At 39.1% G+C, this 26,557-nt stretch overlaps 1 protein-coding gene across 3 annotated transcripts; it reads left to right on the top strand.

Moving 5' to 3' along the window:
• Nucleotides 1-1,661: 1,661 nt before the first annotated feature.
• On the top strand, nt 1,662-26,513 carry AFM (afamin). Of its 3 annotated transcripts, none has more exons than XM_062198697.1 (15): nt 1,662-1,788; nt 3,854-3,902; nt 4,193-4,325; nt 5,000-5,211; nt 6,395-6,527; nt 7,090-7,187; nt 7,941-8,070; nt 11,199-11,413; nt 14,115-14,247; nt 16,469-16,566; nt 17,908-18,040; nt 18,800-19,023; nt 20,380-20,512; nt 21,590-21,648; nt 26,179-26,513. In XM_062198697.1, the coding sequence occupies exons 1-14, from the start codon at nt 1,701-1,703 to the stop codon at nt 21,608-21,610; spliced, it is 1,800 nt and encodes a 599-aa protein (XP_062054681.1). In that variant the 5' UTR covers nt 1,662-1,700; the 3' UTR covers nt 21,611-21,648; nt 26,179-26,513. The 3 variants fall into 3 exon arrangements, with proteins under 3 accessions (XP_062054681.1, XP_062054680.1, XP_062054682.1); XM_062198696.1 differs by lacking the exon at nt 26,179-26,513 and adding an exon at nt 22,664-22,793; XM_062198698.1 differs by lacking the exons at nt 1,662-1,788; nt 26,179-26,513 and adding an exon at nt 22,664-22,793 and having other exon boundaries at nt 3,858-3,932.
• Nucleotides 26,514-26,557: the final 44 nt, after the last annotated feature.

Here is a 26,557-nt window from a genome sequence, read left to right as displayed (position 1 = left end):
CCTGGGAGTGCAGTGGAGGATGGCCCAGGTCCTTGGGTCCTGCACCCACATGGGAGACCAGGAGGAAGCACTTGGCTCCTGGCTTTGGATCGGCGCAGCGCACCAGCCGCAATGCGCTGGCTGTAGCGGCCACTTGGGGGGTGAACCAATGGAAAAAGGAAGACCCTTTCTCTCTGTCTCTCTCTCTCACTGTCTAACTCTGCCTGTGGGGGGGAAAAAAAAACCCTTAGGAATAAACTTAATCAAAGAGTTTAAAAAGCTGTACACTTAAAACTATAAGACACTGATGAAAGAAATGGAAGAATATGAAAATAAATGAGAAATATTTTGTGTTCATGTATTAGAATTAAAGTGATTAAAATGTTCCCACTATCCAAAATGGTCTGCAGATGAATTGCAATCCCCATTCAAAAGTCTCCTGGTATTTTTCACAGAAATAGAGAAAACAATTGTGAAATTCATGGGTAACCACAAAATCCTCAAATAGTGAAAGCAATTTTGAGCAAAAAGAACAAAGCCAGTAGTTTTTGACATTTCTGTATGCTTTTTAGGTACCAGCCATGGAATCATTCATTTCTTCAAGAAGCCCATGATTCCTATAAAAAATAATGTTTAGAACCCACACTGTGGGCCGGCGCCGAGGCTCATTTGGTTAATCCTCCACCTGTGGCGCCAGCATCCCATATGGGCGCTGGGTTCTAGTCCCTGTTGCTCCTCTTCCAGTCCAGCTCTCTGCTGTGGCCCGAGAGGGCAGTAAAGGATGGCCCAAGTGCTTGGGCTCCTGCACCCACTTGGGAGACCAGTAAGAAGTGCCTGGCTCTTGGCTTCGGATCGGCGCAGCGCCGGCTGTGGCAGCCATTTGGGGAGTGAACCAGCGGAGGGAAGACCTTTCTCTCTGTTTCTCCCTCTCTCACTGTCTATAACTCTACCTGTCAAATAAATAAAGAAAAAAATATTTAAAAAAAAAGAACCCACACTGTGAGAATTCAATGTACTCTTTGCTGCTTGGTTACCACTGATTAGGTGCTTTTAGTGGGCAGAGCTAAAAGATTTTTTTTTTTTTTGATCATGTACTTAAAACTATTTCCATATCTAGAATCAACTTCTTAGTATAGATTCCCAGAATTTGAGTGTTAGGTTCAAATAATATGAATATTTTTAAGATTATTGATCCTTGTTATAAATGTATTTTCTAAAAGCTTTGATTATATGAGCACCTGTTTTGTTATTAGATATTTTCATTGTTTCATTTGTTCTAATTCTTAAGATCTATAAAATTTATTATTTTTAGCTTAATTTCCTTTGATTTCCAGGAAAATTTATCTTTCTACTTATATTTATTTTTCATTGAATCACTTAATAGAGTCCCTTTTCTTTAACATTTGCAGTATTTCAAGTTCTGTTGGATTATCTGTTTGACTAGGTATTGTGCATGCTTGACCTATGGACTTTTTTTCTTAACTCAATAGATTTTTCCAGTAAAACCTAGAGGCAAGTTTTTTTTTAGTTAATAATTGGCAAGAAATTCTGTAGTGTGATCAAATAAAAATCAAAGATGTAGTATTTCAGAAGTAGATTAAATGGGTTACTTTTTTACTAGCTGGGTCAAAGAATAATATAAGAACTTGATTTTCCTCAGTTCTATTACTTTCTGTTGTTAATGCAATTCTGAGAAGAAACAAAACCCAAAAATCCAGAAAATGAAACAATTAAACCTTGCAGGCTTTATTTTTTTCTCTTTGTTTTTGATTGAATCCTTAATCCTGCCCACAAAGCCTCAGGATATAGGTAAGAAATTTACTTATATATCAAAAAAAGACAAAATTAGAATAATTAAAAGTTTTGAAAAACTTGTTTTCTTTCAACTTAATTGTGCACTTGTTTTTTCCTTCTGGTTGCAAATTGAATATGCTAATCAATTATCCCAATTTACCTTTCCAGCATTTGTATTTTGTTGGTCATATTACCGAATTTATAGACAGAGAAGGTTATCACACTTAGAGAATGGTCAGCAGGTTATGGCAGCATAGAAAGCGTCACTGTGATTTGCTAAATGGATTTTAACATATTCATTTTTCTTGCAAATCCATATGGTTTATGGTAACAGTGAAACATTGAATATGAATTGAGATTTTTTTGAATCTTTCCTGGTCAAACATATTCATAACCAAAGGTACAGTTAGGATATGCAGGATTCTGCGTCCTCCTTTGTACAATTTTTTATAGCCTCTATACCTGTAAGCCTGGCCAAGGCAGTGTCAGCCTGGAGGAAATGGTGCCTTTTATATTTCTTCAGTCCAAAGGGGGAACAACTTGAACTTCATCTGTCCAGAGGAGGTTTTGTTTTTTTTTTTTTTTTTTTTTTTTGTCATTTCTCTAACCTGGACCTTCTTTCTTGTAATGTGCATAAAGTTGTCCTAAGCATCCCTGTGGCTCTGAAGGTAGAATTGTGTGTCACTCAATTTGGCACCAGCCATGGGGCTTGACAACAGTGGTCATTCTTGAGTTCTCTCTCTCCTTTTTCAATGTAACAACTTTTTTCAAAATCCTGCTTTTTTATCTTTAATATCTTTTGTACTCACATTTTTCATTTATTTTCCATCACTCCTGCTAAAATTCAGATCCTGCTGATTTCTCAACAGGGAAATTGCAGAAGTCTACATACCGTATGACCTTTTTACTTTTTCCTAGCTATCCATTCTTCCATTCATCTGACTGACAAACAGTTCTTGTCACTTCCTGTTTCACAGACACTATGGGGGCTGGGATGGGGGTCTCAGTGTTTTAAATGTACTTGTCCTTGAGTGGTATTTCTTAGTGTATAGAAATGACCCTATTACTATGCTACATAAACATTTCCATGAAGCACCGTGGCTTCAACTGCTTATGTAAGACCGCCATAATCCAAAGTCATGTCCTTCCTAACCTAAGTCCCAGTGCTCCTCTTTATGTCTCATTTTCTCATTTCAATGGATTGACTGACTTTCCCTAAGTATATCTCAAGATTTATAACCTTAGACTTTTTATTTCCATTGTTCTTACCACACAGAAAGACAAAACTTCTGATTTTTCTGGTAGGCTCAATTCACATGCCACTCTTCCTACAATTTTGTTCTGGTTCCTCAGCCATGTATCATAAAACATTCCTATCAAATATTTAACCACACTCTAGATGAGAATACAGGCATGTGTATGTGTCCTTTCCACTAGAAGACTGTTTAGGATCCTGCAGCCCAGGGGAGATGGCTTAGTCATTGTTGGTTGCCTTAAGGTGTCCAACAGAATGCTTCACAAAAAAAAAAAGGCCTTCACATTGTAGTGGGTGAACACAATGTGCTCTGATTAGTGTACGCTCATTGGAAAGGAATCCATAATATTAGGTGAGTCTGGAGACCACTTGTTTATCTGTTTCCGAGTAGCCTTATGAACTGTGCTGACCTGATACCAGTGAGCTATGGCAGTCTCGTCAGGCCTGGTCACTCATCACATCACTTGCCAGTTAATCTCATATCGCTTCTCTAGTCATAAGTTATAACTACTTATCATGGAAATAGTGATTGTGTTTGTCTTTTGTGTCCATGGAGCAACAATGGCAAATCTAAAATCTAGTCTGTTTGAGAGTAATTCAAATTAGTTAATTAAGTGAATATTTCTTGAGCACATAATCAGTTATGATTCAGATCTCATTTTAGGTTCATATATTTTCTCTACTACTTGTAGAATATACCAAATTATTTTCTACCATCAATATTCTAATTTGTACTTGGTGCACTTAAATGTTATGTGTAGTTATTGATTGAGAAGGTGTTAACATACCAGGGTAAGTTGTAAAGCAAATATCTTTACTTTTCAGATGACTTCAGTGTTACTCAGAAATTCATAGAAGAGAATGCTGGATACCTGTGAGTTGTCCGAAACGCCTTTTGAAGATGGTATTTATTGTAATCTAGTCTGATGTATTCCAGAAATGTTAGTGCTTCTCAGTGGTAATTTAAGTAATAGGAAACATATGAAAATGAACACACCATTAATTACAAAATTCAGGTGACAGAACTGAGTTGTATATTTTATAGCCTTTATACTTAGATAAATTCTTGAGACAAGTCATCCAATGGATGTTCATGTGAGTTTTTGTTAGATGTAAATGGAAATTCTGCATATGACATTGTGTACCTCGTGTGGACCATTGCAGCACCATCATCGCATTTGCTCAATATGTTCAGGAAGCTACCTTTGAGGAAGTGCAGATGCTCATGAAAGACATGCTAGAATACAAAGATAAATGCTTGGCTGACAAGACACTCCCAGAATGTGCAGAAACAGCTGTAAGTAAATTGTTTGCATTTCTTAAACATACAAGACTAGCTGCCAACACAGAGAGCATTTTTAGCTTGAAAATATGAAAAGAAAGATGCTCAATGAATATTAGCTTTTATTTTGCCCCATTTCTGCATTTCGGATAAGGTACTCTCCTCAGGAGAGATGCACAGGGGGACTTGACTATGTACTTGCAGGATGTGAGCATATGCCATATGTATACAGTATGCCATATGCACCCTGCCGTAGCCTGAACATGCATGTGGAAACACAGAGGTGCCTCTTCAGCTGCCTCTCAGTGTGAGCTCTGCAGTCACATTCCCCTTGCTGGGCTTCCCCAAGTAGTGTCACCTTCTGCATCTCTAGAATACTGCTACTAAATACCCCAAAGTTTTTACGAACCCACTCACACTGACGTTGTCACCTTGGGAGAGGAGGAGAAAAGTCAATGACGGAAGGGCAAGGTAGAGAGCAAACAAACAAACAAACAAACAACAAATGATGGCTAAGTGTTAGGGAAAGGTTCCTGAAGTGTGAGATGATCGTCAAGGGTTTGGATAAAATGCTCTGTGGGGGATGAGGGGAAAGATGACAATCTGTATCCCAAAGTATGGCACTGATTGTTCTTTGGGTCCATGTGTCTTTGGCATGAGGAATTGTCATTTTCTTCTCTCTTGTCCAGAATAACATTTTACAGGAAAAGATTTGTGCTATGGAGGGGCTGTCTCAAAGGCATAATTTTTCACACTGCTGCAGTAAAGTTGACTTTGAAAGAAGACTCTGTTTCTTCTACAACAAGAAAGCTGATGTGGGATTTCTACCTCCTTTCCTTACTCTGGATCCTGAAGAGAAGTGTCAGGCTTATAAAAATAGCAGAGACTCTTTTCTAAATCAGTAAGTTTAATTTTAGTCAAAAAATGATCTAACTGAAGAATTATTATGATGCTAAGTCCAATACATATTTCAAAAGTACTGGGCTGATTTCATTGATTGACTGGTTCATGAATTCATTCAACATGTATTGTGTGGCACATTTTGTGCTCAGCATTGAAGAAATAAACAAAAGTATTATAGGAACCCTGGGAATTGGTATTGTGTCACAGTAGATTAAGCCACTACCTGCAACCCCAACACTCAATTTGAGCATCCATTCAAGTCCTGGCTGTTCCATTTCTAATCCAGTTCCTTGCTAATTTGCCTGGTAATGCAGCAGTAGATGGCCCTGGGTGCTTAGGCCCATACTTTCCATGTGGGCAACCTGGACTTCCAGGCTCCTGGCTTTGGCCTGGTCAGCCCTGGCTGTTGTCATTTGGGAAGTGAATCAGAGGATGGAAGATAGATTCTCTCTCTCTCTCTCTCTCTCTCCACAACCCTGCTTTCAAGTAAATAAATACATCTTGAAAAAAAAAAAAGATAGGGACCCTGCTTTTGAGACTCTTACATGAAAGATGTTATCTTGCTAATATGATACGCTTTAGAATAGAAGTGTACGCGCAGTGTTAAATTGCTAGGAAACACAGTGGAGGAAATAATATATCTTCCCCAGGGGAAGTCTTAGCTTTTACATCAGAAAGAGATTAAATTACTGGCTGTTTAGCTAAAATCTGTTTTCAATAGTGCAGTAATTGTAGCAGCAGAGACTTTATGGAAAGTTGATGTACTCACTGAAACCGAAGTCATAAGTTTATTTGTCCACAAGTAAATCTGACCCAGATCACAGATGGGCTGGGCAAAGATAGCTGTTCTTTGAACGTAGGAGGGAGATCTGCTGTCCCCTTGGCAGCACGGGGAGGGAAGAAGACAGGATTACAGCTGTATCATCACCCTTGCTTTAACAGTTACAATGAAAAGGACTTGACAGTACTGTTATTGGGGACTGAACATTGTTGCTTTGTATTGAAGTTTTCTATAAAGGGAAACATTTCTCCCTTTTACCTTCAGTTTGCAGCTTGCTCTACCTGTCCCTGTCTTTTCTTCCACTTCTTTCCCCTCCTTTACTTTGCCTACCATTCCTTCCCTGTTTCTCTCCTTTCCCTTCTTCTTCTTCTTATTTTTAATTTGAAACTTCTTTTTATAGCTATATATATGAAGTGGCCAGAAGGAACCCCTTTGCCTTTGCCCCTACACTTCTGACTGTTGCTGCTCAGTTTGAGGAGCTGACAAACAGGTGCTGTGAAGAACAACATAAAGCCAGCTGTTTTGGAGTTAGGGTGAGTGTCCTGTTTGTTCCTCTGGAAGGATAAGGATGATGCGACACCAGGACCAGCGTGCTCACTTAAAATGGAAATGTGGGGTCATTTACCATCATGGCACTTCCTCGTCACATTCACTGATTTTCACACTGACAGTCATCAACTGTTGATCCAAATATTCTCCCTACCTGAGATCATTGGGACACAGTTGCTCAGTTCTAGGTTCTCTGTTCAGCCTTCATTTTCTTTGTGCATTAGAAGAAGTGCTAGCAGGTGGAGATCCACGATGAAAGTGGACATTCTATTTTCTGTCCTCTTTGAGACTACCCATAGTCAAGCTCACAAGGCCCCACCTTGTGATCACGGTGAATCTCCCAAGTGCAGCTCAGTTATCAGGAACGTTGGCTTTGCCTTTATAATATGCACAAGGGAATATTTATTTTGATATGGAAATTTGCTAAATTAAAATTTCATAGACTCACTGTCTCTGGACAAACTGTAAAGACTTCACTGACATGTAGTTAAATAAAATAATAGTGAGGTACTCTTGCTTCAACACAATTTTTTCTCTTTCCTACAGGCAGCACCTGTCACACAATACTTAAAAGCAATGTCTTCTTATCAAAAAAATGTCTGTGGGGCCTTTTTAAAATTTGGATCCAAAGTCTTAAACTCTATGTGAGTTTTCTACGTATGTATCGTGTTTCTACTTTTTTTTTTTTTTGTCTCACTCACTTTCCTTATTAAATGCTTCATGACATTTTATTTATATTTTTCCAGGTGTTGCAAGAATTTTTGTGGTGGTTTAAGTCTACATTGATAGCTCAGAATCAGATCTAATATTGGGAGAAGATTAGTGGGGTGGGGAGAACCAAACGAAAAAGGGGTACTTCTGAAATAAATGTTGGTTAGTTGGGAATCTGAACAAGTCTAAGAGTTCCTGATGAGGGTTTTAAAACTCTTACCAGCTTGATATGACCTATCCAAACCTAAATAAAACCTTTATTATTCGTTAGTACTCACTCTAACTAATTTGTAATGGTGCTAGGACAATGTCTTGAGAAAAATTCTGAGATTTCAAGTAGATCAGTAGGAAAGATTTCTATGCCTGCCATGGGCTTAGAATACAAAGTAGTGGCCCATTACACAGTGTTTCTTGCTATACTAATTACTGAAGAGGCCGTACGTCTCAGGACATACCTCTTTCTGCTCTGATCCAGGATTGTGGGCGCAGACCCAACTATCAGCCCAGAATTTTCAAAGTACTCATGTAGACTGCATCGTCCCGTCAGTTGTTTGACAAAGAACTGCGTGTGCAAAACCAAGGGTACCAACGCTTTTGGGAGCTATTTATATTTTATCAGCAAAGAACACCCTCTTGTTCTAGTTGCTGTTCAAATCACTTTAGTGGTTTATCAATTTTGTTTCCAGAAACATCGTTGTCCTCAGCCAAAAATTCCCCAAGATCGGGTTTAAGGAACTTACTTCCCTCCTTGAAGAAGTTTCTTCCACGTATGACGGATGCTGTGAAGGGGATGTTGTACATTGCACCTACGGCATGGTAACTAGTTTCCAAAACTAAGCAAAAAAAGTGATTTTTGGTAAACTTTTTTATAATTCTAACATTGACCTGAGCTGTGCTATTAGGAAATTTTAAAAAAATAACATAAAATATAATTTTAGTAAATAAGTCCAAATAAAACTTTGGGTTTCCTTTTACACATGGGATTTTTTTAGAGATCCTTCAACAAATTTTAGTTTATATGGCTGAATGTATTGACATAAAAATTCAGGAATATGAGATTTTTTAAAAATCTGTTTAAGCCAAATTGAAGCTCTCTTTCTCTGTTTTTTTTTTAATATTTTGTTTATTTATTTGAAAGTCAGAGTTATATATAGAGAGATCTTTCATCTGTTGGTTCACTTCCTAGATGGTCACAACAGGTTAGAACAAACCAGGTTAGAACAAACCAGGAGCCAGGAGCTCAATCCAGGTCCTCACATGGGTGACAGGGGCCCAAACACTTGAGCCATCTTTCACTGCTTTTTTCCAGGTCATTAACTGGGAGTTGGATCAGAAGTAGAGCAGACAGGACACAAAACAGTGCCAAACACCAATTCTGATGTTACCTTTTACATCACAAATTTTGTTTTAGAGTTGTTAGAACTTAGCAGTAAGGCTCAGGGAATGACTTGTTATCATTGTATTCTGAAGAGCTGATTTCTTTAAGCTTCCTCAGATTATTTGGTGCAATCTTTCCAAATACTTTCAAATAATTTTTTCTTCTTCATAATTAACAAGTACAAATTGTGTACATGTATAGTTTAGAACATGATGTATATATGTATTTGAGGGTGCTCCCTTCTGCTGGTTCATACCCTAAAATGCCTACAATGGCCAGGGTTGGGCCAGGTCAAAGCCTAGAGCAGGGAATTTGATCCAGGTCTCCCATGTGAGTGGCAAGAACCAAACTACTTGAGCTATCATTGCAGCCTCCAGGGTTTGTATAGAGCTGGAGTCAGGAGCTGGGTCTGGCTATTGAACCCAGATACTTTGATATGGAACATGTACATCTCAACTGGCTTCTTGATCACTAGGCTAAATGCCTGCCCCTGTAACATAGTTTTCCCTATATGTACCTTGTGGAATGGCCAAATAAAGCTATTTAGCATATACATTACCACATATCTTTTGTGTGTGTGTGTGTTAACTAAATTCTGTTAGTAATTTTCAAGTATACAACATATTCTTGTCATCAAGATGTACAACAGAGCCCTTAAACTTATTCCTCTTATCTAACTAAAATTGTGTCCTTTAACCAACACCTCTTCAATCTCCATATGCTACACTCTGGGAATCATTAAAGTGATTCTCTAGGGAATATACTGGGAACTATATTGTTGACATAGTTTAAATTTTTCATGCCCTCAAAGTTAATACAATTTTATTCAAAATGTCCTGACTGCTTTTTAGTTGAAATTAGGTTTTACCTCTGTGACTTTTAATTAGCTTAACTGTTTTAGACTATGGTGAAGACAGTATGTTAGTTACATAATTTTAGTTTCAAGGTATTAAGAAGCATTCATTTTATTTAAAGCAGCTGGCAATAAATGTCTCTTAAGTTATTTCATCCCTGACTAGAACCCAGTTCAAGTAATCTCATTCATGATTTATTTTTAATTGTTGGATTATTTATGAAAATGTTGGTTTTATAATATTAAAATCTAATGTACTGAATTAGAATGTAATTGAAAACTTTCTGTGAAGTTTGGGGCTGAGACTAAGGGATCATATTTCAAATTTCATTCTCTTTAATGCCTTTATGGAAAAATATGAGGAATTGAATTATAGTTGATTGAAAATAGAAGTGAATCCTGAGAGAATAAGAGATGTTCCTAGACAAGGTGTCCTTAGATGAAATGTGAATGTGTTTGCAAAGACTGGCTTCCTGGTTCTCTGTGGAGTTTGTTGGAAACATGGTGCCAGACTCCATTCTATTTCTCACTTCAACTCTGAGATGCATTCCATTCCCCAGCCATAATGATCACCAGGAGATTTCAGGCAGTGGACACAGTTTGAATAAAGTGAGGGAGGCCTGAAATGGCCTGGTGTGTTGATGGAATTCATTGACCTTGAAGTGAGACTAGAACAGAGGGTGGGAAGAAATGTCAGCCTTGTTCTGGAGTGTCTGGAGAAGGGACTGGGGAAGATCAGCTTTTAAAAATTATCTACCTGGGGTGAGGATTTAGCAGGTGAGCACCTGCATTCAACACTTCGCTCTAGCTCCTGACTCCAGCTTCCTCTTGATGCGAACTGTGAGAGGCAGCAGGTGATGGCTCAAGTAGTTGAGTCCCTGTCTCCTATGTGGGAAACCCAATCCTGACTTTGACTCTAGCCCAGTCCTGGCCATTTCGGGCATTTGGAGAGTGAAACATGAATGGGAACTTTCTTATCTGTCTGTAAATTAAAAAAAATAAAAAGAAACCATTATCCATTATGTGTAAATGTGATAACCTTACCATCTCCTTAATTCCTACACCTTATATACAGATCAGAATTGGGATGAAGAGTAGGAATAGGGAGCAGAATAAGATTTTTCTATTTTGAACATTATTTGATCATTTGAACAGTTTCAAATTAATTTCCATGAGGAAATGATCCCATGAGTAGAATGGCCTGTTGTATTTGAAAAATCTCCATCTGATTGATATAGTAATTCATTTGCTTACCAATCTCTGTCACTTATCAAATATTTGAGCTTTTGCCATTTTCTTGGCAATGTAGTTTCAGGTGACATCAGGGCTATGGATATTACAGTGACCTTGACCTGCCTTCGATAGCCCCACTGAAAGCACAGGTAGACTCCGATAGGAAGGAAACAATATTTAGAATACCAAATGACAATATAGAATACTAAAATATTTTAAAGATTAATGATATGCAACAATGAATATAAATTTATGATAGAGCCTAATTTAAATAATTATATCATTTTAAATCCCAAGAAATAAAGCTTTCAATAATGTAAAACTTCGTGTGTATGAATGGATACAAAATTTAAATGAGTATTGTCTACAAAGTTAGCTGACAGAATGACCCCAAATATTTCTGCATTCAGAGATTCCATTATGAAGGAAATGCTGAAGAAATTTGGAAATAAAGTCATTTCTCATTCTTATCTGGTACAGGGCAAGATTATGAGCCATATTTGCTCAAAACAAGATTCCATCTCCAGCAAAATCAAAGAGTGCTGTGAAAAGAAAATACCAGAGCGTGGAGAGTGTATAATTAACTCAAATAAAGACGATAGACCAAAGGATTTATCTTTGAGAGAAGCAAAACTTACTGACAACGAAAATTTGTGTGAAGAACGAGATACTGACCCAGACAACTTTTTTGCTGCGTAATATAAACTCTCTATTGAAATTTATAAGGCCAATAGAAAGAAGTTGATAAGATTTGATTTAACTTGGCTAATGTGGCTGAAGGAAAAGGATCTATTCATGGGGTATCATATAATTTTTTAAAAGATCATTTCTGTAGAAAGTATTTTTAAATAATTTTAAGAAAAAGAATCTTTGTTATAGTGAAAGCTAATGTTTATTGACTGCTTGAGAATTGCGTTTACTGCATGCCTGGCAATGAGCTATATATTTTATTTATTTTGATATCCTCAAGAATCCTGTAAAATAACTACATGGCTCCTAAGGGGAAAGCTAGTAGTTCTGGAGCCAAATTTTCAAAACAGCCCTTTGAGGTTAGTGTACATTTATTACTCCTATTTACAGGAGATAAAATGGACTCAGAGAAGTTAAGTAACTTGTCCCAAAGTCCCAGAGCTAACACATGACACAGTCAGGATTTAATTGGAAGCAGCCTAGCTCTAGATGCCTCTTCTAATTACTGTGCTCTTTTATTTCTCATGAGTTTAGTGGGTATTAAACCAAATTAAACTAAATACAATGATAGATTGTATCCATGCTTACGAAAGGGAAGCAACTTTGGTCATCATTTTCATTACCTGCCTGATCATCCCTGTTAGAACACAGATCGCCGGCGCCGTGGCTTAACAGGCTAATCCTCCGCCTTGCGGCGCCGGCACACCGGGTTCTAGTCCCGGTCCGGGCGCCGGATTCTATCCCGGTTGCCACTCTTCCAGGCCAGCTCTCTGCTATGGCCCGGGAAGGCAGTGGAGGATGGCCCAAGTCCTTGGGCCCTGCACCTGCATGGGAGACCAGGAGAAGCACCTGGCTCCTGGCTTCGGATCAGTGCGGTGCGCCGGCCGCAGTGGCCATTGGAGAGTGAACCAACGGCAAAAAGGAAGACCTTTCTCTCTGTCTCTCTCTCTCACTATCCACTCTGCCTGAAAAAAAAAAAAAAAAAAAAAAAAAAACCACACAGATGGTGATTGGAGCCTTGGGGAAAAATGACACTGAGCCTGCAGTCAGAACTGAGCTTTAAGGTGCAGTCTTTCCAGGGGAGCATCTGAGGAAAGTCCTCAATGGATGCTACAGCCAGGGGGACTTCCAGGGTTTTTTTGTTATAACCATTTGAGGATGTTATCTTTTAGGTATTTTTTCCTCTCTGGAAAGAAAAAATATGCTGACTTACACCAGATATTGAGAGGAGCCCTGATTCTGTGAGGGCTCATCACTACTGCCTTTCAGCAGGGGGAGCACATCCCATAAATGGGATAGAGAAGGCAGACAGGAAACTGAGGAGGTTGTGTGGGGAACACCGAGATTATCCAGGAGGGTCAAAGGCCACCGAAAGAACAACAAAAAATGATGGAGAGTTAATTGGTCATGAAATGTTTGTGAGGTATTTTTCTCACAAACCATGGAAGACCTTAGCCAATTTTTAATGAGCAGATGAGAGTCCTTTATGGAGAAGATAGTAGGCGGTGCAGCTGAGGTACTTGGAGAAGACAGTGTTCTTTGTTGAGAGTCAGCTTTGTGTAGAGAAGAGTGGTGTGGGCATTCCTGGGGACATGGGGTCAAATTTTATTTGACTAATTCTATTCAGAGCCAGGTGCTTAATCAGCCTGTGACTTAGTTTCCTTAGCTTTATTATTTTGAGGATAGAGTGAAGAGAAATGAGAAAGTGCTTCCAAAGACCAGGAAGTACAGTTCTGGCTCTTAGGCCTAAAGCTTGATCCAGAGGCTAGCATCCACTAAGGCTTAGTAAATGTTAGCCTCCTCCCTCTTCCTTTCCCACCTTCTCCCCAAATCATTCCCATCCATACTCTTGAAACCCCTGACTGAGCCCATGGGGACCACTGCATGAATTAGAGCTGAGAGAGTGGTCACTTCACTGTTCGGCAATGACAGGATGGAGAATGGGCAAAGGCTGCTCCTCATCTCCTGCTTTGGTTGCAGGGAGTGAGGAGAAAGCTGCATTTCCACAAGTCCAAGTTAGGCAACTGAATGTATTTCCCAATGGAATTATACTCAGGGTGAATTTTACTTTTTTCTATTTTCTAATAAAAGATTTACTTATTTATTTTGCAAGTCAGAGTTTCACAGAGGGAGGTCTTCTACCTGCTGGTTCACTCCCTAGATAGCCAATGTGGCCAGAGCACAGTCTGCAGCCAGGGACTTTATTCGGATCTCCTACATGTGTGGCAGAGGCCCAGACACTTGGCCATGTTCTGCTGCTTTTCCTAGGCCATTGGCAAGGAGCTAGATAGGAAGTGAACGAACCGGGACATGAACCAGCACACATATTGGATGCCAGCATTGCAGGTGGTGGCTTTACCCACTATGTCACATGCTGGCCTCAGCAGTGTGAATATTCTAAAGCACAGATGGAACAGCAAATTATTTCTGATGTTCTCTGTGGTAAATCCTTCTCATAACTAACTCTAAACAACTCTAATAATTCTGTCTTTTCTTGTACAAAAAATATTAGTCCACATAATATGGAAGAGGACTTTTGTAAAATGATCAATCATCTGTGTCAAAATGTTCTCTTAAGTCACTCTGACCAAACCAGAGGAGGGAACTAGCATGTGGAAGCGGATTGATTTTAGGAGGTCTATCTAGATTAAATGGTAGTAGGATTTGCTCTAATTTCTAATATACAAAATATTGTACACATTACAGGTTTCTTTACGAATATGCAAGAAGGCATCAAGACCTGTCTATAGTAGAGCTTTTGAGAATTGCTGAAGTGTACAAGAATCTCATGGAAAATTGCTGCAGCACAGAAAATCCTCTGAACTGTTACCACAGTGTGGTAGGTTCCAGCATCATAGTTCACAGAATTATAAAAGAACATCAGCACACTTAACATTGATGCCAAAGTCTTGCTCCATACTAGGAGGGAGAATTATGATTGACCTCTTTAAGTCTTCTTTAGATTTAGTGTATGATGATAATTGGGAAGACTGACATCATCCATTTGGCTTATGCTTAATAATTTAAGCCATGATTCAGTGTGATGGTTCAAAAAACTCTCCCTATTCAATGTTTATTTACATTTGTATGTGTGTACTCTCTATTTTATTGAGCTGTATTGGATTTTTTTATGTTATAAAAGTAATAAATGATTAATGTAGATTATCAGGAGCATACCAAATGGTACAAAGAATAAAATAAAAAATTCTAAATCTGTCCTCAAGAGATAGTTCTTTTTGTAAAATAAATGTTTTATTTCAGAACAGTTTTAAATTTACCAAACAAAAATTCTGAAAATCGGCCAGTGCGCTGTGCCTATCCGAAGCCAGGAGCCAGGTGCTTCTCCTGGTCTCCCATGCGGGTACAGGGCCCAAACACTTGAGCCATCCTCCACTGCACTTCCGGGCCACAGCAGAGAGCTGGACTGGAAGAGGAGCAACCGGGACAGAAGCCGGCGCCCCGACCGGGACTAGAACCTGGTGTGCCGGCGCTGCAGGTGGAGGATTAGCCTAGTGAGCTGTGGCGCTGGCCCAGAAAATGCTTTATGTCACTAAAGACTTGAAAATATATTTTACTTTAAATGATGATGTCCTATCACGAGGATGTAATTATTGAACTCCTCTACTACTCCGTGTTTGCCAGTGTGCAGTCCTGCAGCAGTGCTTGAGAATGCTCAATTCAACTTCACCTTCACCAACATGACACATGGAAATTATCTTTGCTAGAGTGATATGTAAAAGCTAGTGATCGTGACTTAAGCAAACACTTTGATTTTTTTAATTATGTGAAACTTTTCCTATAGATTTTAGATATTACATTTACAAATTACCTATGAACAACTTGTTCATGTCTATTACTGATTTTTCTATTACAATTAGTAGCTTGCATATTAGTATCAATGCATATTAACCCTTATATACTATGGAAATTATTGGAAGTTTTTGATTTGTTTCTCATTGCTTTGATATGTACTATTTTGCTTTATTTAAAAATTTTCTTTCACTTGCCATTAAAGGGTTTACACTGCTTCAAATCTGAACACTAGAGTAAGACTTGTTTACCTTTGTCTTCTGTCACTGTCCCAGACAAGGCACTCTGTTCCTGATCCTTAAATGAATCATTGCTGGAAAATTTCCCTTTTACATGGAGACACAGTCTGTCTCATCACATCCATCCCCCGGGATACAGTTTTCTCTCAGGTGGCCACTCAGTAGATGTCCCATTTTTTAAAACTGATTCATTTACTTGAAAGGCAGAGAAAGAGAGAGAGAGAGAGGGAGAGAGAGAGAGAGAGAGACCTTCTGTCTGTTGGTTCATGCTCCAAATAGTCACAACAGCCAGGGATGGGCCAGGTGGAAGCCAGGAATCCAGGATTCCGTCTGTGTCTCCCACATAGGTGGAAGGGGCCCAAGTACTTGGACTATCATTGGCTGCCTTCCTAGGTACACTAGTTGGAAGTTGGATGAGAGGCACTGTAGCCAGGAGTCAAATTGGCTGTCCACTATGGGATGTGGATGTCCCAAGAGACAGCCTAACCTGCCCCAGATGTTCAATTTTATTTCATATGAGAGTCTGTCAAAAACTGGAAGAAAACTATTGAAGATTTTATGTTCCAAATCTAAATGATTGAAAACTATATAGAATAAATATAAACATGATTGTAAAAGTTCTGTAGCTGTACTTACTAGGTGAGTCATTCTGGACAAGTTAGTTAATTTCATAAGGTCAGTGATAACAAATACTTTGATCAATTCAAAGTAAGAATCAAATGTGGTCCTTATCAATATAATATCTGAATTACACTGTCAATTGGAAAGCTCTAAAAATGAACAAGATGATTATGAAAATTTGGATTTTCAAATTTTAGAAAAACTATATATCATAATTGAAAAAACTCAAATTCTTTCACACACATGCAGAAATTACACCTAACTTGGTGAATAATGTATAATGAAAGCTTGAAAATATTATGTAAGTAAATAAAGACTGAGAAGTTGACATCAAACGTATGATTAAATTTTAGATAACAACTTTGATCCTACCATTATTCTTATTTGCAGGAAGAGAAATTCAATGAGACAACTGAAAAAAGCCTGAAGATGGTCCAACAAGAATGTAAACGTTTCCAGAATTTGGGGAAGGATGGCTTGAAATATCAGTAGGTCGTTTGCACAAGTGGACGAGCACTCACGATCAAGACAAAATACAGAATCCCTCAGAGTGTAGAAAAACAGTTCAGTCTTTCAGTGATGACCAATACTAAACACTGGGAAGGAATAGAAACATGAAAGTCAAGAATGCACATTGGGCCAGCGCTGTGGCTCAATAGGCTAATCCGCCTTGCGGCGCTGGCACACTGGGTTCTAGTCCCAGTCGGGGCACCGGATTCTGTCCTGGTTGCCCCTCTTCCAGGCCAGCTCTGTGCTGTGGCCTGGGAGTGCAGAGGAGGATGGCCCAAGTCCTTGGGCCCTGCACCCCACGGGAGACCAGGATAAGCACCTGGCTCCTGCCTTTGGATCAGCGCAGTGCGATGGTGAGCCGGCTGCAGCGGCCATTGGAGGGTGAACCAATGGCAAAGGAAGACCTTTCTCTCTGTCTCTCTCTCTCTCACTGTCCACTCTGCCTGTCCAAAAAAAAAAAAAAAAAAAAAAAAAAAAAAAAGAATACACATTGAATGGTCATGTCAATCCTTTATCAGAAACAAGGACAGCAATGAGAGAAATGCAAGATTTTGGACAGGTTGATTATCTAATGCTTTAGTGTGACCTTGCGTTTCTCACTCCAACCCAGAATTCTTGGATTCTGCTTGGTTTAGAAAAGGGATGGAGCAAACTTGGATTTGCTCAGGATGACATGCTTTGCCTAGAATTTATGCCCATTTTTACTGAGTTTATAGAAACAACTGCATTTATTTAACATTTCAATGATTATTCTTCCAGTGTGCTTGTAGGTATTCATGAATAATACACAGTTTATTTGGATTCTCTTAATTATCATGCCAATGTGGCTGTTGAAACTGAGCATTTTCAAATCAACAAAATGCAATTTAAAAAATGTGATTTCAGTGTTTCTGCAATCAGATAGCTGCGTATTCAAACTTAGTGATTGAAAGATCTTAGTTTCCTTTCTCTGTAACTACCTTTTCTCAACATGTACCTATTAAATCTTCTTAAAAATATTTACCAGATACACAAAGGATTTCAAGCAGGGCTTTACGTGCTAGCCAAGGTATTTGCTGGCAAGGGTCTCCTACACTACATAAGACATGACAGACAAGTCCAAGAGCCTTGGTAGTGACCGTGAAATTGGAAAGGAAGCTAAGATATAGAGTTACAGGAGGCAAGATGTAAGAAAATAAGGCGTGTTTTATGAGAGCTGAGAGTCACTTTGCACATATAGTAATTGTCTCTAGCCTTGATGGGTGTGCATTTCTGTTGCTATTCAAGGGCCAATGGGCATCTACTTTAATTCAGAATCAAACAGACCCGTGTTCTTTCAGCTACCTTATCAAACTCACCAAAACAGCCCCTCAGCTCTCCACTGAAGAATTGCTCTCTCTTGGCCAGGAAATGGTGATGGCTTTGTCTACCTGTTGCACACTAAGTGAAGAGTTTGCCTGTGTTGATAATCTGGTAAGCATGGTTCTCATACCTGACTAATTCTTAACAAAAGTCTATCCTCACTCATTGGTTTATAGTAACTGTCTCCCTTCTCTTGACACTGTTATCAACATCATCAAGTAAAGAATATAGATTTTTCTTTGATTTACCCTGTGAAAATTGTAGGAAGCAAAAGTGAATGCCTTAAATATTTTGGGGGCTTTTTTTTAATGTTCTTATTTCTTATTTATATTAGAAATAATTTTTTAAGGCAATTGGCTTGGAATTGCAATATTGTTTCAGAATTGGAGCAGAAGCCTCATAATTTTAAGGAATGTTACATAGTCTCCTTTTTGCTGCAAGAAAAAGAGAGAGAGTTCAGTTAAAAGAATTTCTGTGTTTACTCCGATCACATCTTTAATGTGTGTTTTTAGGATTGGGGTGAAAAGTACCCTTTGGGGCATCCCAGAAGGAAATCCACCCAAGGACTGCAGTGTGTGGTGGTCCTTTTCAGTTGACTGTTCACATCTCTGTGCTCACAGTTAAAAGTTTGTGTACTGTGTACAGGTTGCTAAGGCATTTACATTGCTATGGCTGGCATTTTTGTCCTGGTGACATTTAGAATTCTTGCTTCTACTTTTCCTTTTATAGTTTAGTGTTAGAACTTTGTGCATTTTTCTGAGTCAGGTTAGCAAGGATCTCAGCACAATCTAGCTATTCACCTAATCATATTTTTCAAAAGTCTGCTCAAGTTTTAAAATCCCATCTGTGTTCCATCTCCCATTGGTACAGATGGATTTAGTTCTTGGAGAGTTATGTGGTATAAAGGAAAATCGAACCATCAACCCTGCTGTGGACCATTGCTGTCAAACCAACTTTGCTTTCCGGAGGCCCTGCTTTGAGGGTCTGAAAGCTGATCAAACGTATGTGCCTCCATCGACCTCGCAAGACTTCTTTGCCTTTCCTTTAGACTGGTGTCAGGATCAAAAAGAGGAGTTCCAGAGGAAGAAAGACAGGTACAACCATTCTCTCCATGGCTTGCCCTTCCCTCTGAGATAGCCCACATCACGTATTAGTGAGAAGGTTCATTGTAGTGGTTATGTGCTTTTGGTGTCACAATCCTGTTCCTTCTGTAAAATCGTCCACTCTCTTCTATTCAGCAAAGCACCAGTGGATAATCACTGTCATTGATTATAAGTAAAAACTCAGTTATTTTCCTTTTACTAGAGACTTGGAGTATACATGAGACTGTGTTTGGGAGGTGAGTTAGCATGGCTGGCACACAGTCTCAGGTAAGTTTATGATGAATTGGATTTTTTTGGAAGAACAACATGGTTATTCACTCTGAGAGCTTCACTTAATGTTTGAAAAAAAAAAAGGAGAGGTCTAAAGGGACAGAAATTTTACCTTCTTTATCTCAGGCAATGCTTTAAATGCCAAGAAATGACTAGTTGATTTGGATTTGGGTAGGATCTCTATCAAGTGTAGTAGAAGCGGCATTCAGATATTGAAGAAGAGGATTGGTGGTCATTTTATATATAAATTTTCTAGAAACATCCAATGTAGTTACATAACCTATAATACTGTGCATAATAAAAACCTAACACTAGGGTACTTTTAAAATTTCATGTAGGTCGGCACTGCGGCTCACTTGGCTAATCCTCTGCCTGTGGAGCTGGAACCCTGGGGTTATAGTCCTGGTTGGGGCGCCGGATTCTATCCTGGTTGCTCCTCTTCCAGTCCAGCTCTCTGCTGTGGCCCAGAAAGGCAGTGGAGGATGGCCCAAGTGCTTGGGCCCTGCACCCGCATGGGAGACCAGGAGGAGGCACCAGGCTCCTGGCTTTGGATCAGTGCAGTGCACTGGCCATAGCGGCCATTTGGGGGGTGAACCAATGGAAGGTTCTCCCTCTCTCACTGTCTAACTCTGCCTGTCAAAAAAGAAAAACAAAAGTTCATGTATAAACAGAATCCAGAGTGTAAGGGTTCTGTGATGTGAAGAAATTTTGAATTCTGCATGGAGTTTTTTTGTAACAATCATTTTCCATGTATTATGATAAAAATTTTGTTGTAAAATAAACTTATCCTTTGAACTCCATCTTCCACTATTTTTTGAGGTCACCTTGTATACATTTTTTATACCATTTTGTCTGCAATTACATAGCCCTCCAAAGAATATTCCATGCAATCCATTCTATTCGCTTAATAGGAAAGCGTCAGGAGTCCTTTTTGAAAGGGAAGACTTTAACTCTCTATTCCCATTTATATTGATACCCCTGCCCCAAGACATGTGATTCTGTAACAAACATTTTGAAGAAGAGGAGCTTTAAAATGAAACCATTAATTAATTCTATGTGGCATCTTGTGGGCCATAGGTTTCTTGTCAACTTAGTGAAGCTGAAGCCTGAACTCCCAGATGAAGAGCTGCAGTCTTTGTTCACTAATTTCACTGACACATTGGAGAAGTGCTGCAAAGCCAAGGGGCCTGAAGCCTGTTTTGACCAAGAGGTAGTGCTTTTTTTTTTCACTGCAATTCCACTGGTATCCAGGGCAAACAAAATAAATCAGAGTTCATGGTAAGCCCCTGCTTCCTCTTTGCAAGGTCTTCTAAGTCTGTGATTGACAGCACCGTTGCTACACCCTCATTGGCTGACAGCTTTCTGGTACAGGCTTTGGGTACTATCTCTTTGATGATAGAATGGGGTATAAAAAGCTGTTGAAAAATCCTGGCTTTTTTATAATCCCAGTAGCCTTGGTCATGTAACTGAAGTGAAGCTCACCATCTGTAGGTAAGTATGATAATAATGCTCCTTGATTATACCACCAGTTCTGAGTCACCCATCATCTTCACAAAATAAAGACTCAATGTGATCTGAAAAGGACATCACTATTAGCTCCAAAGGGAGGGTGCAGGAAAAATGTAAGAAAGTGAAGTCTCTTTGGTGCGACTTTCCTACCCTCCTAGTCCTCATCCTAACCTCCCTGGTTAAGAATTCCCGAGGGAGTGGAAGGTAAGGAGAGCAGAGGGGAAGAGGTGAAAGATGCTCCCTGCTGTGACATGCCACCTGCCTATAGTGTGAGCCCCATTTATTGTGGCCCCAGTGGATTTCTATGTGGCTTGTTTTCCAAGTTCCATTTTACCCTTTTCTAGAAGCATCTATTCTCAAGCTCACTCACAGGCACAGCCCCTCCCCACCTTTCAGGCTGGGGAGAGCCCTCCACTATGCTCAGTGCTTGCTTAGTATGCCTTTAAAAACGTGCTTAATCTTTAATTTTTCTTTAGAAGTTATTGATCAACACCAAGCATTTATGTAATTGGTATACTTTAGGGCTAGGGAAAGGGATGGATGGATTCACTGGTAGCTTTTACAAGTTCTTGTGTGTATATTCTGAAGTTTACTTGAAGAAAGAATGGTCACTGTCCCCCTATACTATATAGGAGTGCTTTAAGACTCCCCCCCCCCCAATTCAGGGTAATATGCTTCTCTTAATTTAAATAACAAGGTCTTAAGCTTTTCTTCCTATAAATTTTTATTTCTTCTCTCTCTCTCTCTCTCTCTCTCTCTCTCTCTCTCTCGCTTTCAGCATCTGAAAATTGGTGGCTGAAGCCAGGCTGCTTGGGAAAGAGTTGAAAGGCATCAAAGGTAATCCCTTCTCTCACATCAAATGTTAAATGCATTTGCAGCTTATTTGGTCTCTCTGGCTTTTTCTCTCTCACATGTCAATGTCTATCTCTGCTTCCTCCTTCCGTGATATCAATCCTGTCATGTTTCTCTGGTATTAATCCCTGCTTAAGGGTGGCAATGCTACAAATGTATTAGCTAGCACTTCTCTTTCTGTTCAGTTTTCTGAAAAGCTAAAATGTACCTACCTCTCCATCTTTATGCTGCTGCATTCAGCTCTCTGGACCAGCAAAAAGAGACATTCAATACTGATGGGAAGAAGAGGGGTAATGTCTTTGGGGTTGGGTGAGAAGTAACCTAGTAACAAGAATCATTTTTGAGAGAATCTCAGTGACTTTTAAAATGACTTTTATTGAGATAGGAATGACATGCAAAGAGTCTTGCTGCAGCATTCCTATAAACAAAAAAGCAATGTGTTTATAGTTTTTAAAAAGACATACAGTTTCTGTAAGAGTCCTAACACACACTTTAGAAACAAAAGGTTGCATGGATATAGTCATGATATACAGTGATGATGAACCTCAACTGATGATAGGTTTGGAGCTACCAGAAGCAAAACATAGTTATTACTAAAAATTGTATTAAGTATTTGAGTTCCTATCATTCAATTAATGAGATTTCATATTCTTTTAAAATTTATTATTATTTATTTATTTGGGAGGCAGAGAGGTAGAGAGATAGAGAGTGAGCTCCTGTACACTCTCAAAATGCTGCAATGGCTGGGATTGGGCTAAGGTTGAAGGCAGGGGCTGAAAACTCTAAGTCTCCTAGGGATCAAATATTTGAGCAATTACTTCTGACTCCCAAGATTTGCATTAGCAGGAAGTTGGAGTCAGGAGCTGGAGCCAGGACTGTAACCTAGGCACTTCAATGTGGGATGTGGCATCTTAACCACTAGGCTAAATTTAACATAGGCTAAATTCTTCCCCTATGTTTCCTATTCTTTTGATACATAAAATATTTTTTTTCTTTTTAGCAATCATCCTGTATGTCCTGCAGTAAATTTCATATCCGGAGAAGAACAAAATAAAAGGATTCTTCCATCATCTTCCCCTGAAATTGTGTTATTGCAGCAAGCAATAAACACAAATTGTGGTTATTTCTCACATTGATGTCATTTATCAACCAATCTCACAATTAAGCACTCATGATTCATTCATTCCATTAACATCTTTTTTTCACACCAACTAAATCTGCCCTGCTCTGAGGAAATCAAAACTTGGAATAGCAACTGTGTGGGCAGAATCCTTCTAGATCCTGCTCCTGTCATTCATTCCTGGATGTAAATGGGGAGTTGTGGGCAAGCACCATAACTACTACTACTACTAGCTTATTGATTTTTTTTCTATGCACTAAACATTGTTCTACATACTTCTTATGCACTACCTCATTCAATCCTAACTAATCTATGAGTAGGTGTCATTTTTTAAAGAAAGCTTTTATTTAATAAATACAAATTTCATAGGTACAGCTTTAGGAATATAGCAGTTCTTCCCCCTATACTCGCCCTCCCACACCCACTCCTGTCTCACCTCCTACTCCCTCTCCCATCCCATTATTCATTAAGATTCATTTTTAATTAACTTTATATACAGAAGACTAACTCTATATTAAGTAAAGATTTCCACAATTTGCATCCACACAGATACACAAAGTATAAAGTACTGTTTGAAAACAAGTTCTACAGTTAATTCTCATAGTACAACTCACTGAGGACAGAGGTCCTACATGGGGAGTAACTATATAGCGACTCTTGTTGTTGATTTAACTGACACTCTTCTTTATGATGTCAGTGATCACCTGAGGCTGTTGACATGAGCTTCCATGGCTATGGCAGATTTTTGAGTCCACAAATTCTGTCAGTATTTAGACAAAGTCATAAGCAAAGTGGAAGTTCTCTCCTCCCTTTGGAGAAAAGTACATCTTTTTTCATGGCCCCTTCTCTCCACAGGGATCTTACTCCTTCATGTAGATAATTTTTTGCTACAGTTTTTTGGCTTTCCATGCCTGAAATGCTCTCATGGGCTTTTCAGCCAGATCCAATTGCCTTAAGGGCTGAGTATGAGGTAAGATTGCTGTTTAGGGCATTTGTTATTCTATGAGTCTGTTGGTGAGAATGTAAACCGGTAAAGCCACTATGGAAGACGGTATGGAGATACCTCAAATATCTGAATATAGACCTACCATATGACTCAGCTGTCTCACTCCTCAGGATTTACCCAAGGGAAATGAAATTAGCAAATAAAAGAGTTATTTGCACCCCCATGTTTATTGCAGCTCAATTCACAATAGCTAAGATATGGAAACACCTAAATGTTCATCAACTGAAGACTGGATAAAGAAATTATGAGATATGTGCACTATGGAATACTACATAGTGGCAAAAAAATGATATCCAGTTACCTGCAACAAAATGGATGAATCTGGAAAACATCATACTTAGTGAAATAAGCCAGTCCCAAAGGGTCAAATACCATATGTTCTACCTGATCTGTGGGAACTAATAGAGCACCAAAAAAGAAATCTGTAGAAGTGAAATTGACACTTCAAGGAGAGATGACTTGACCAGCTCTTGTCTTGACTGTTGAGGAACAGTTTTTTTTTCTTAATAATATTTGTTGAGCTCTTAATATAGGGTTAATCATATGTGTATAAAGTCAATTGAGGATGGATCTCATTAAAAAATAAGAGTGAGAATAAGAGAGAGAGGAGGAAGCTTGTATCTGTAGAGCTATATAGTTCTGCATACATTCCTACAGACTTACTTCTAAGTGTAAAGTTTAAAAACTGGCCATGGGACCCCAAATCCCACTAAGCTGGGTGGTAAAAATGTCATCTTAAGTGTTAAAGTGATCATATAAGTAGGATCAAGTGTCCGGTAATAATAATAGAATTAAAAAGGAGAGAATGTTTCAACATGGGAAGCAGTCCACACAGCAGATGCATAGAATGACAATAGTTTTAAGTACACTGTAACCTCAGAATCAGCCCTTAAGTATTCCTAGTCTGGCTGAAAAACCCGTGAGAGCATTTCAGGCACTGAAAGACAAGACACTGTGGCAAAAAAAAATGTTTTACACAAAGGATTTCTGTGAGTGAGACCCTAGTGGAAAGAAGTGACCATCAAAGAAGGATGTACTTTTCTCTGAAGGGAGGAGAGAACTTCCACTTTGCTTATGGCCTTGTCTAAATACTGACAGAGTTTGTGGATTCAAAAGTCTTCCTTAGCCTAGGCAGCTCATGTCAAGAGCCTCAGGTGGTCACTGACCTCATACATAAGAGTGTTAATTCTTAAATTAACAACAGGAGTCACTGTGCACTAACTCCCCATGCAGGATCTCTGTCCTCAATGACTTGTATTATCAAAGTTAACTGTAAAACTTGTTCTCAAACAGTTTTTTTTTTGTGTGTGTATGTGTGTGTGTGGGAAAATTATTGAAATTGTTACAGTGTATAGAGTTGGTCTTCTTTGTACAAAAGTAATTGGAAATGAATCTTAATGGAGAATGGTACTGGCAAGGGGATTGGGAGTAGGAGTTGGGGTGGAAGTGTGGGTGGGAGGGTGGGTATCTTGGGAAGAATAACTATTTTCCTAAGGTTGTACTTAAGAAATTTGTATTCCTTAAATAAAAGATTTCTTTGGGAAAAAAATAAAGTATCCAATGCATCGTTTAGCAGATGGTAATGTTTAATTCATGAAGTCATTTTGTCCTCTGACCTTTTCCTCCAAACACTCTCATTTACCAATGAGGATAACAAGGAAGAAAGTTTTACTTAATAGGGAACAGATTTGGCACACGGAAGCAAAATTAGATGATTCAATTTCATTGCTAAAAGTGGATTCTGCTATTGTTCAATATACTGTGCTTAACTAGAGACCTGAAATCTGCTGCTTTCAGGAAGACTGTCATCACAGAAGGCTGCCACATGACTTTCTCTGGGCTGTCTTGTCAGAGATGCATTAATCACAGCAGGAAGCCACAGGGCTGTGAGAAAAAGAGGGAGAGGAGTGGTTTATAGGAAAGACATCATAACTGGAGAAGAGAGAATCTGTACATAGGACAAGTCAACCTTACTCTGTATTAGTCAAGCATAACTTGTGCCAATGAATAGAACACATCTGGGCTCAGGCAGGGAGAGTTTTCTAGCACTAGTGGTGCTTGTATGGGTGCACAAGTGATTCCCAAGTCTGCAGGTGCATGAACAGCCATTACCCAGGGTTTTAGTGGGATTCAGGGATCCAGTCCTGGTCTTTCTAAGGTTCCTTTGAGCTCCGTTTCAGTGACATATGCAAGAACTAAGTTTGCTATGAAAATAATATTTATTAAGTATTATCATCCTCTCTTGTACTTGTTTACCTTTCATTTTTGACCTTAAAACCAATTTAAAGAACTGCATTTTTTGGGGGGGAGCAGGCATTTGGTACAGAGGTTAAGAAACTCTTTTAAAAATTTTTATTTAAGTAAAACGAGTTTCATGTATTTCACACAGATTTAGGAACATGGTGATACGTCCTACCCTATAAGAAGCCTCCTGAGACATCTGCATCCCATATCAGATTCCTGGTTTCAGATTCTGACTCTGCTCCTGATTCCAGCTTCCTGCTAGTGGACCTCCTGGAAAGCAACAGTGATGGCTCAAGTAGTTGGGTCCCTATCAACCACATGGGGGACTTGGACTGAGTTTATGGTGCCTGTTTTTGGCCTGGCTGAGTTGTGGCTATTGTGGGGATCTGGGAAGCGAACCTCCAGGTGGAATATTGGGTTCTCTCTTTGTGTCTCTGTCTCTGCCTCTGTCTCTCCACCTTCCAAATCAATAAACTTTTTTTTAAAGATCACATTATGTAGTGTTCACTGAGTTGTATCATGGA

This window comes from Lepus europaeus, chromosome 8, assembly GCF_033115175.1.
Source record: "Lepus europaeus isolate LE1 chromosome 8, mLepTim1.pri, whole genome shotgun sequence".
Classification (NCBI taxonomy): Eukaryota; Metazoa; Chordata; class Mammalia; order Lagomorpha; family Leporidae; genus Lepus; species Lepus europaeus.
This window is presented reverse-complemented; position numbering and strand designations above follow the sequence as displayed.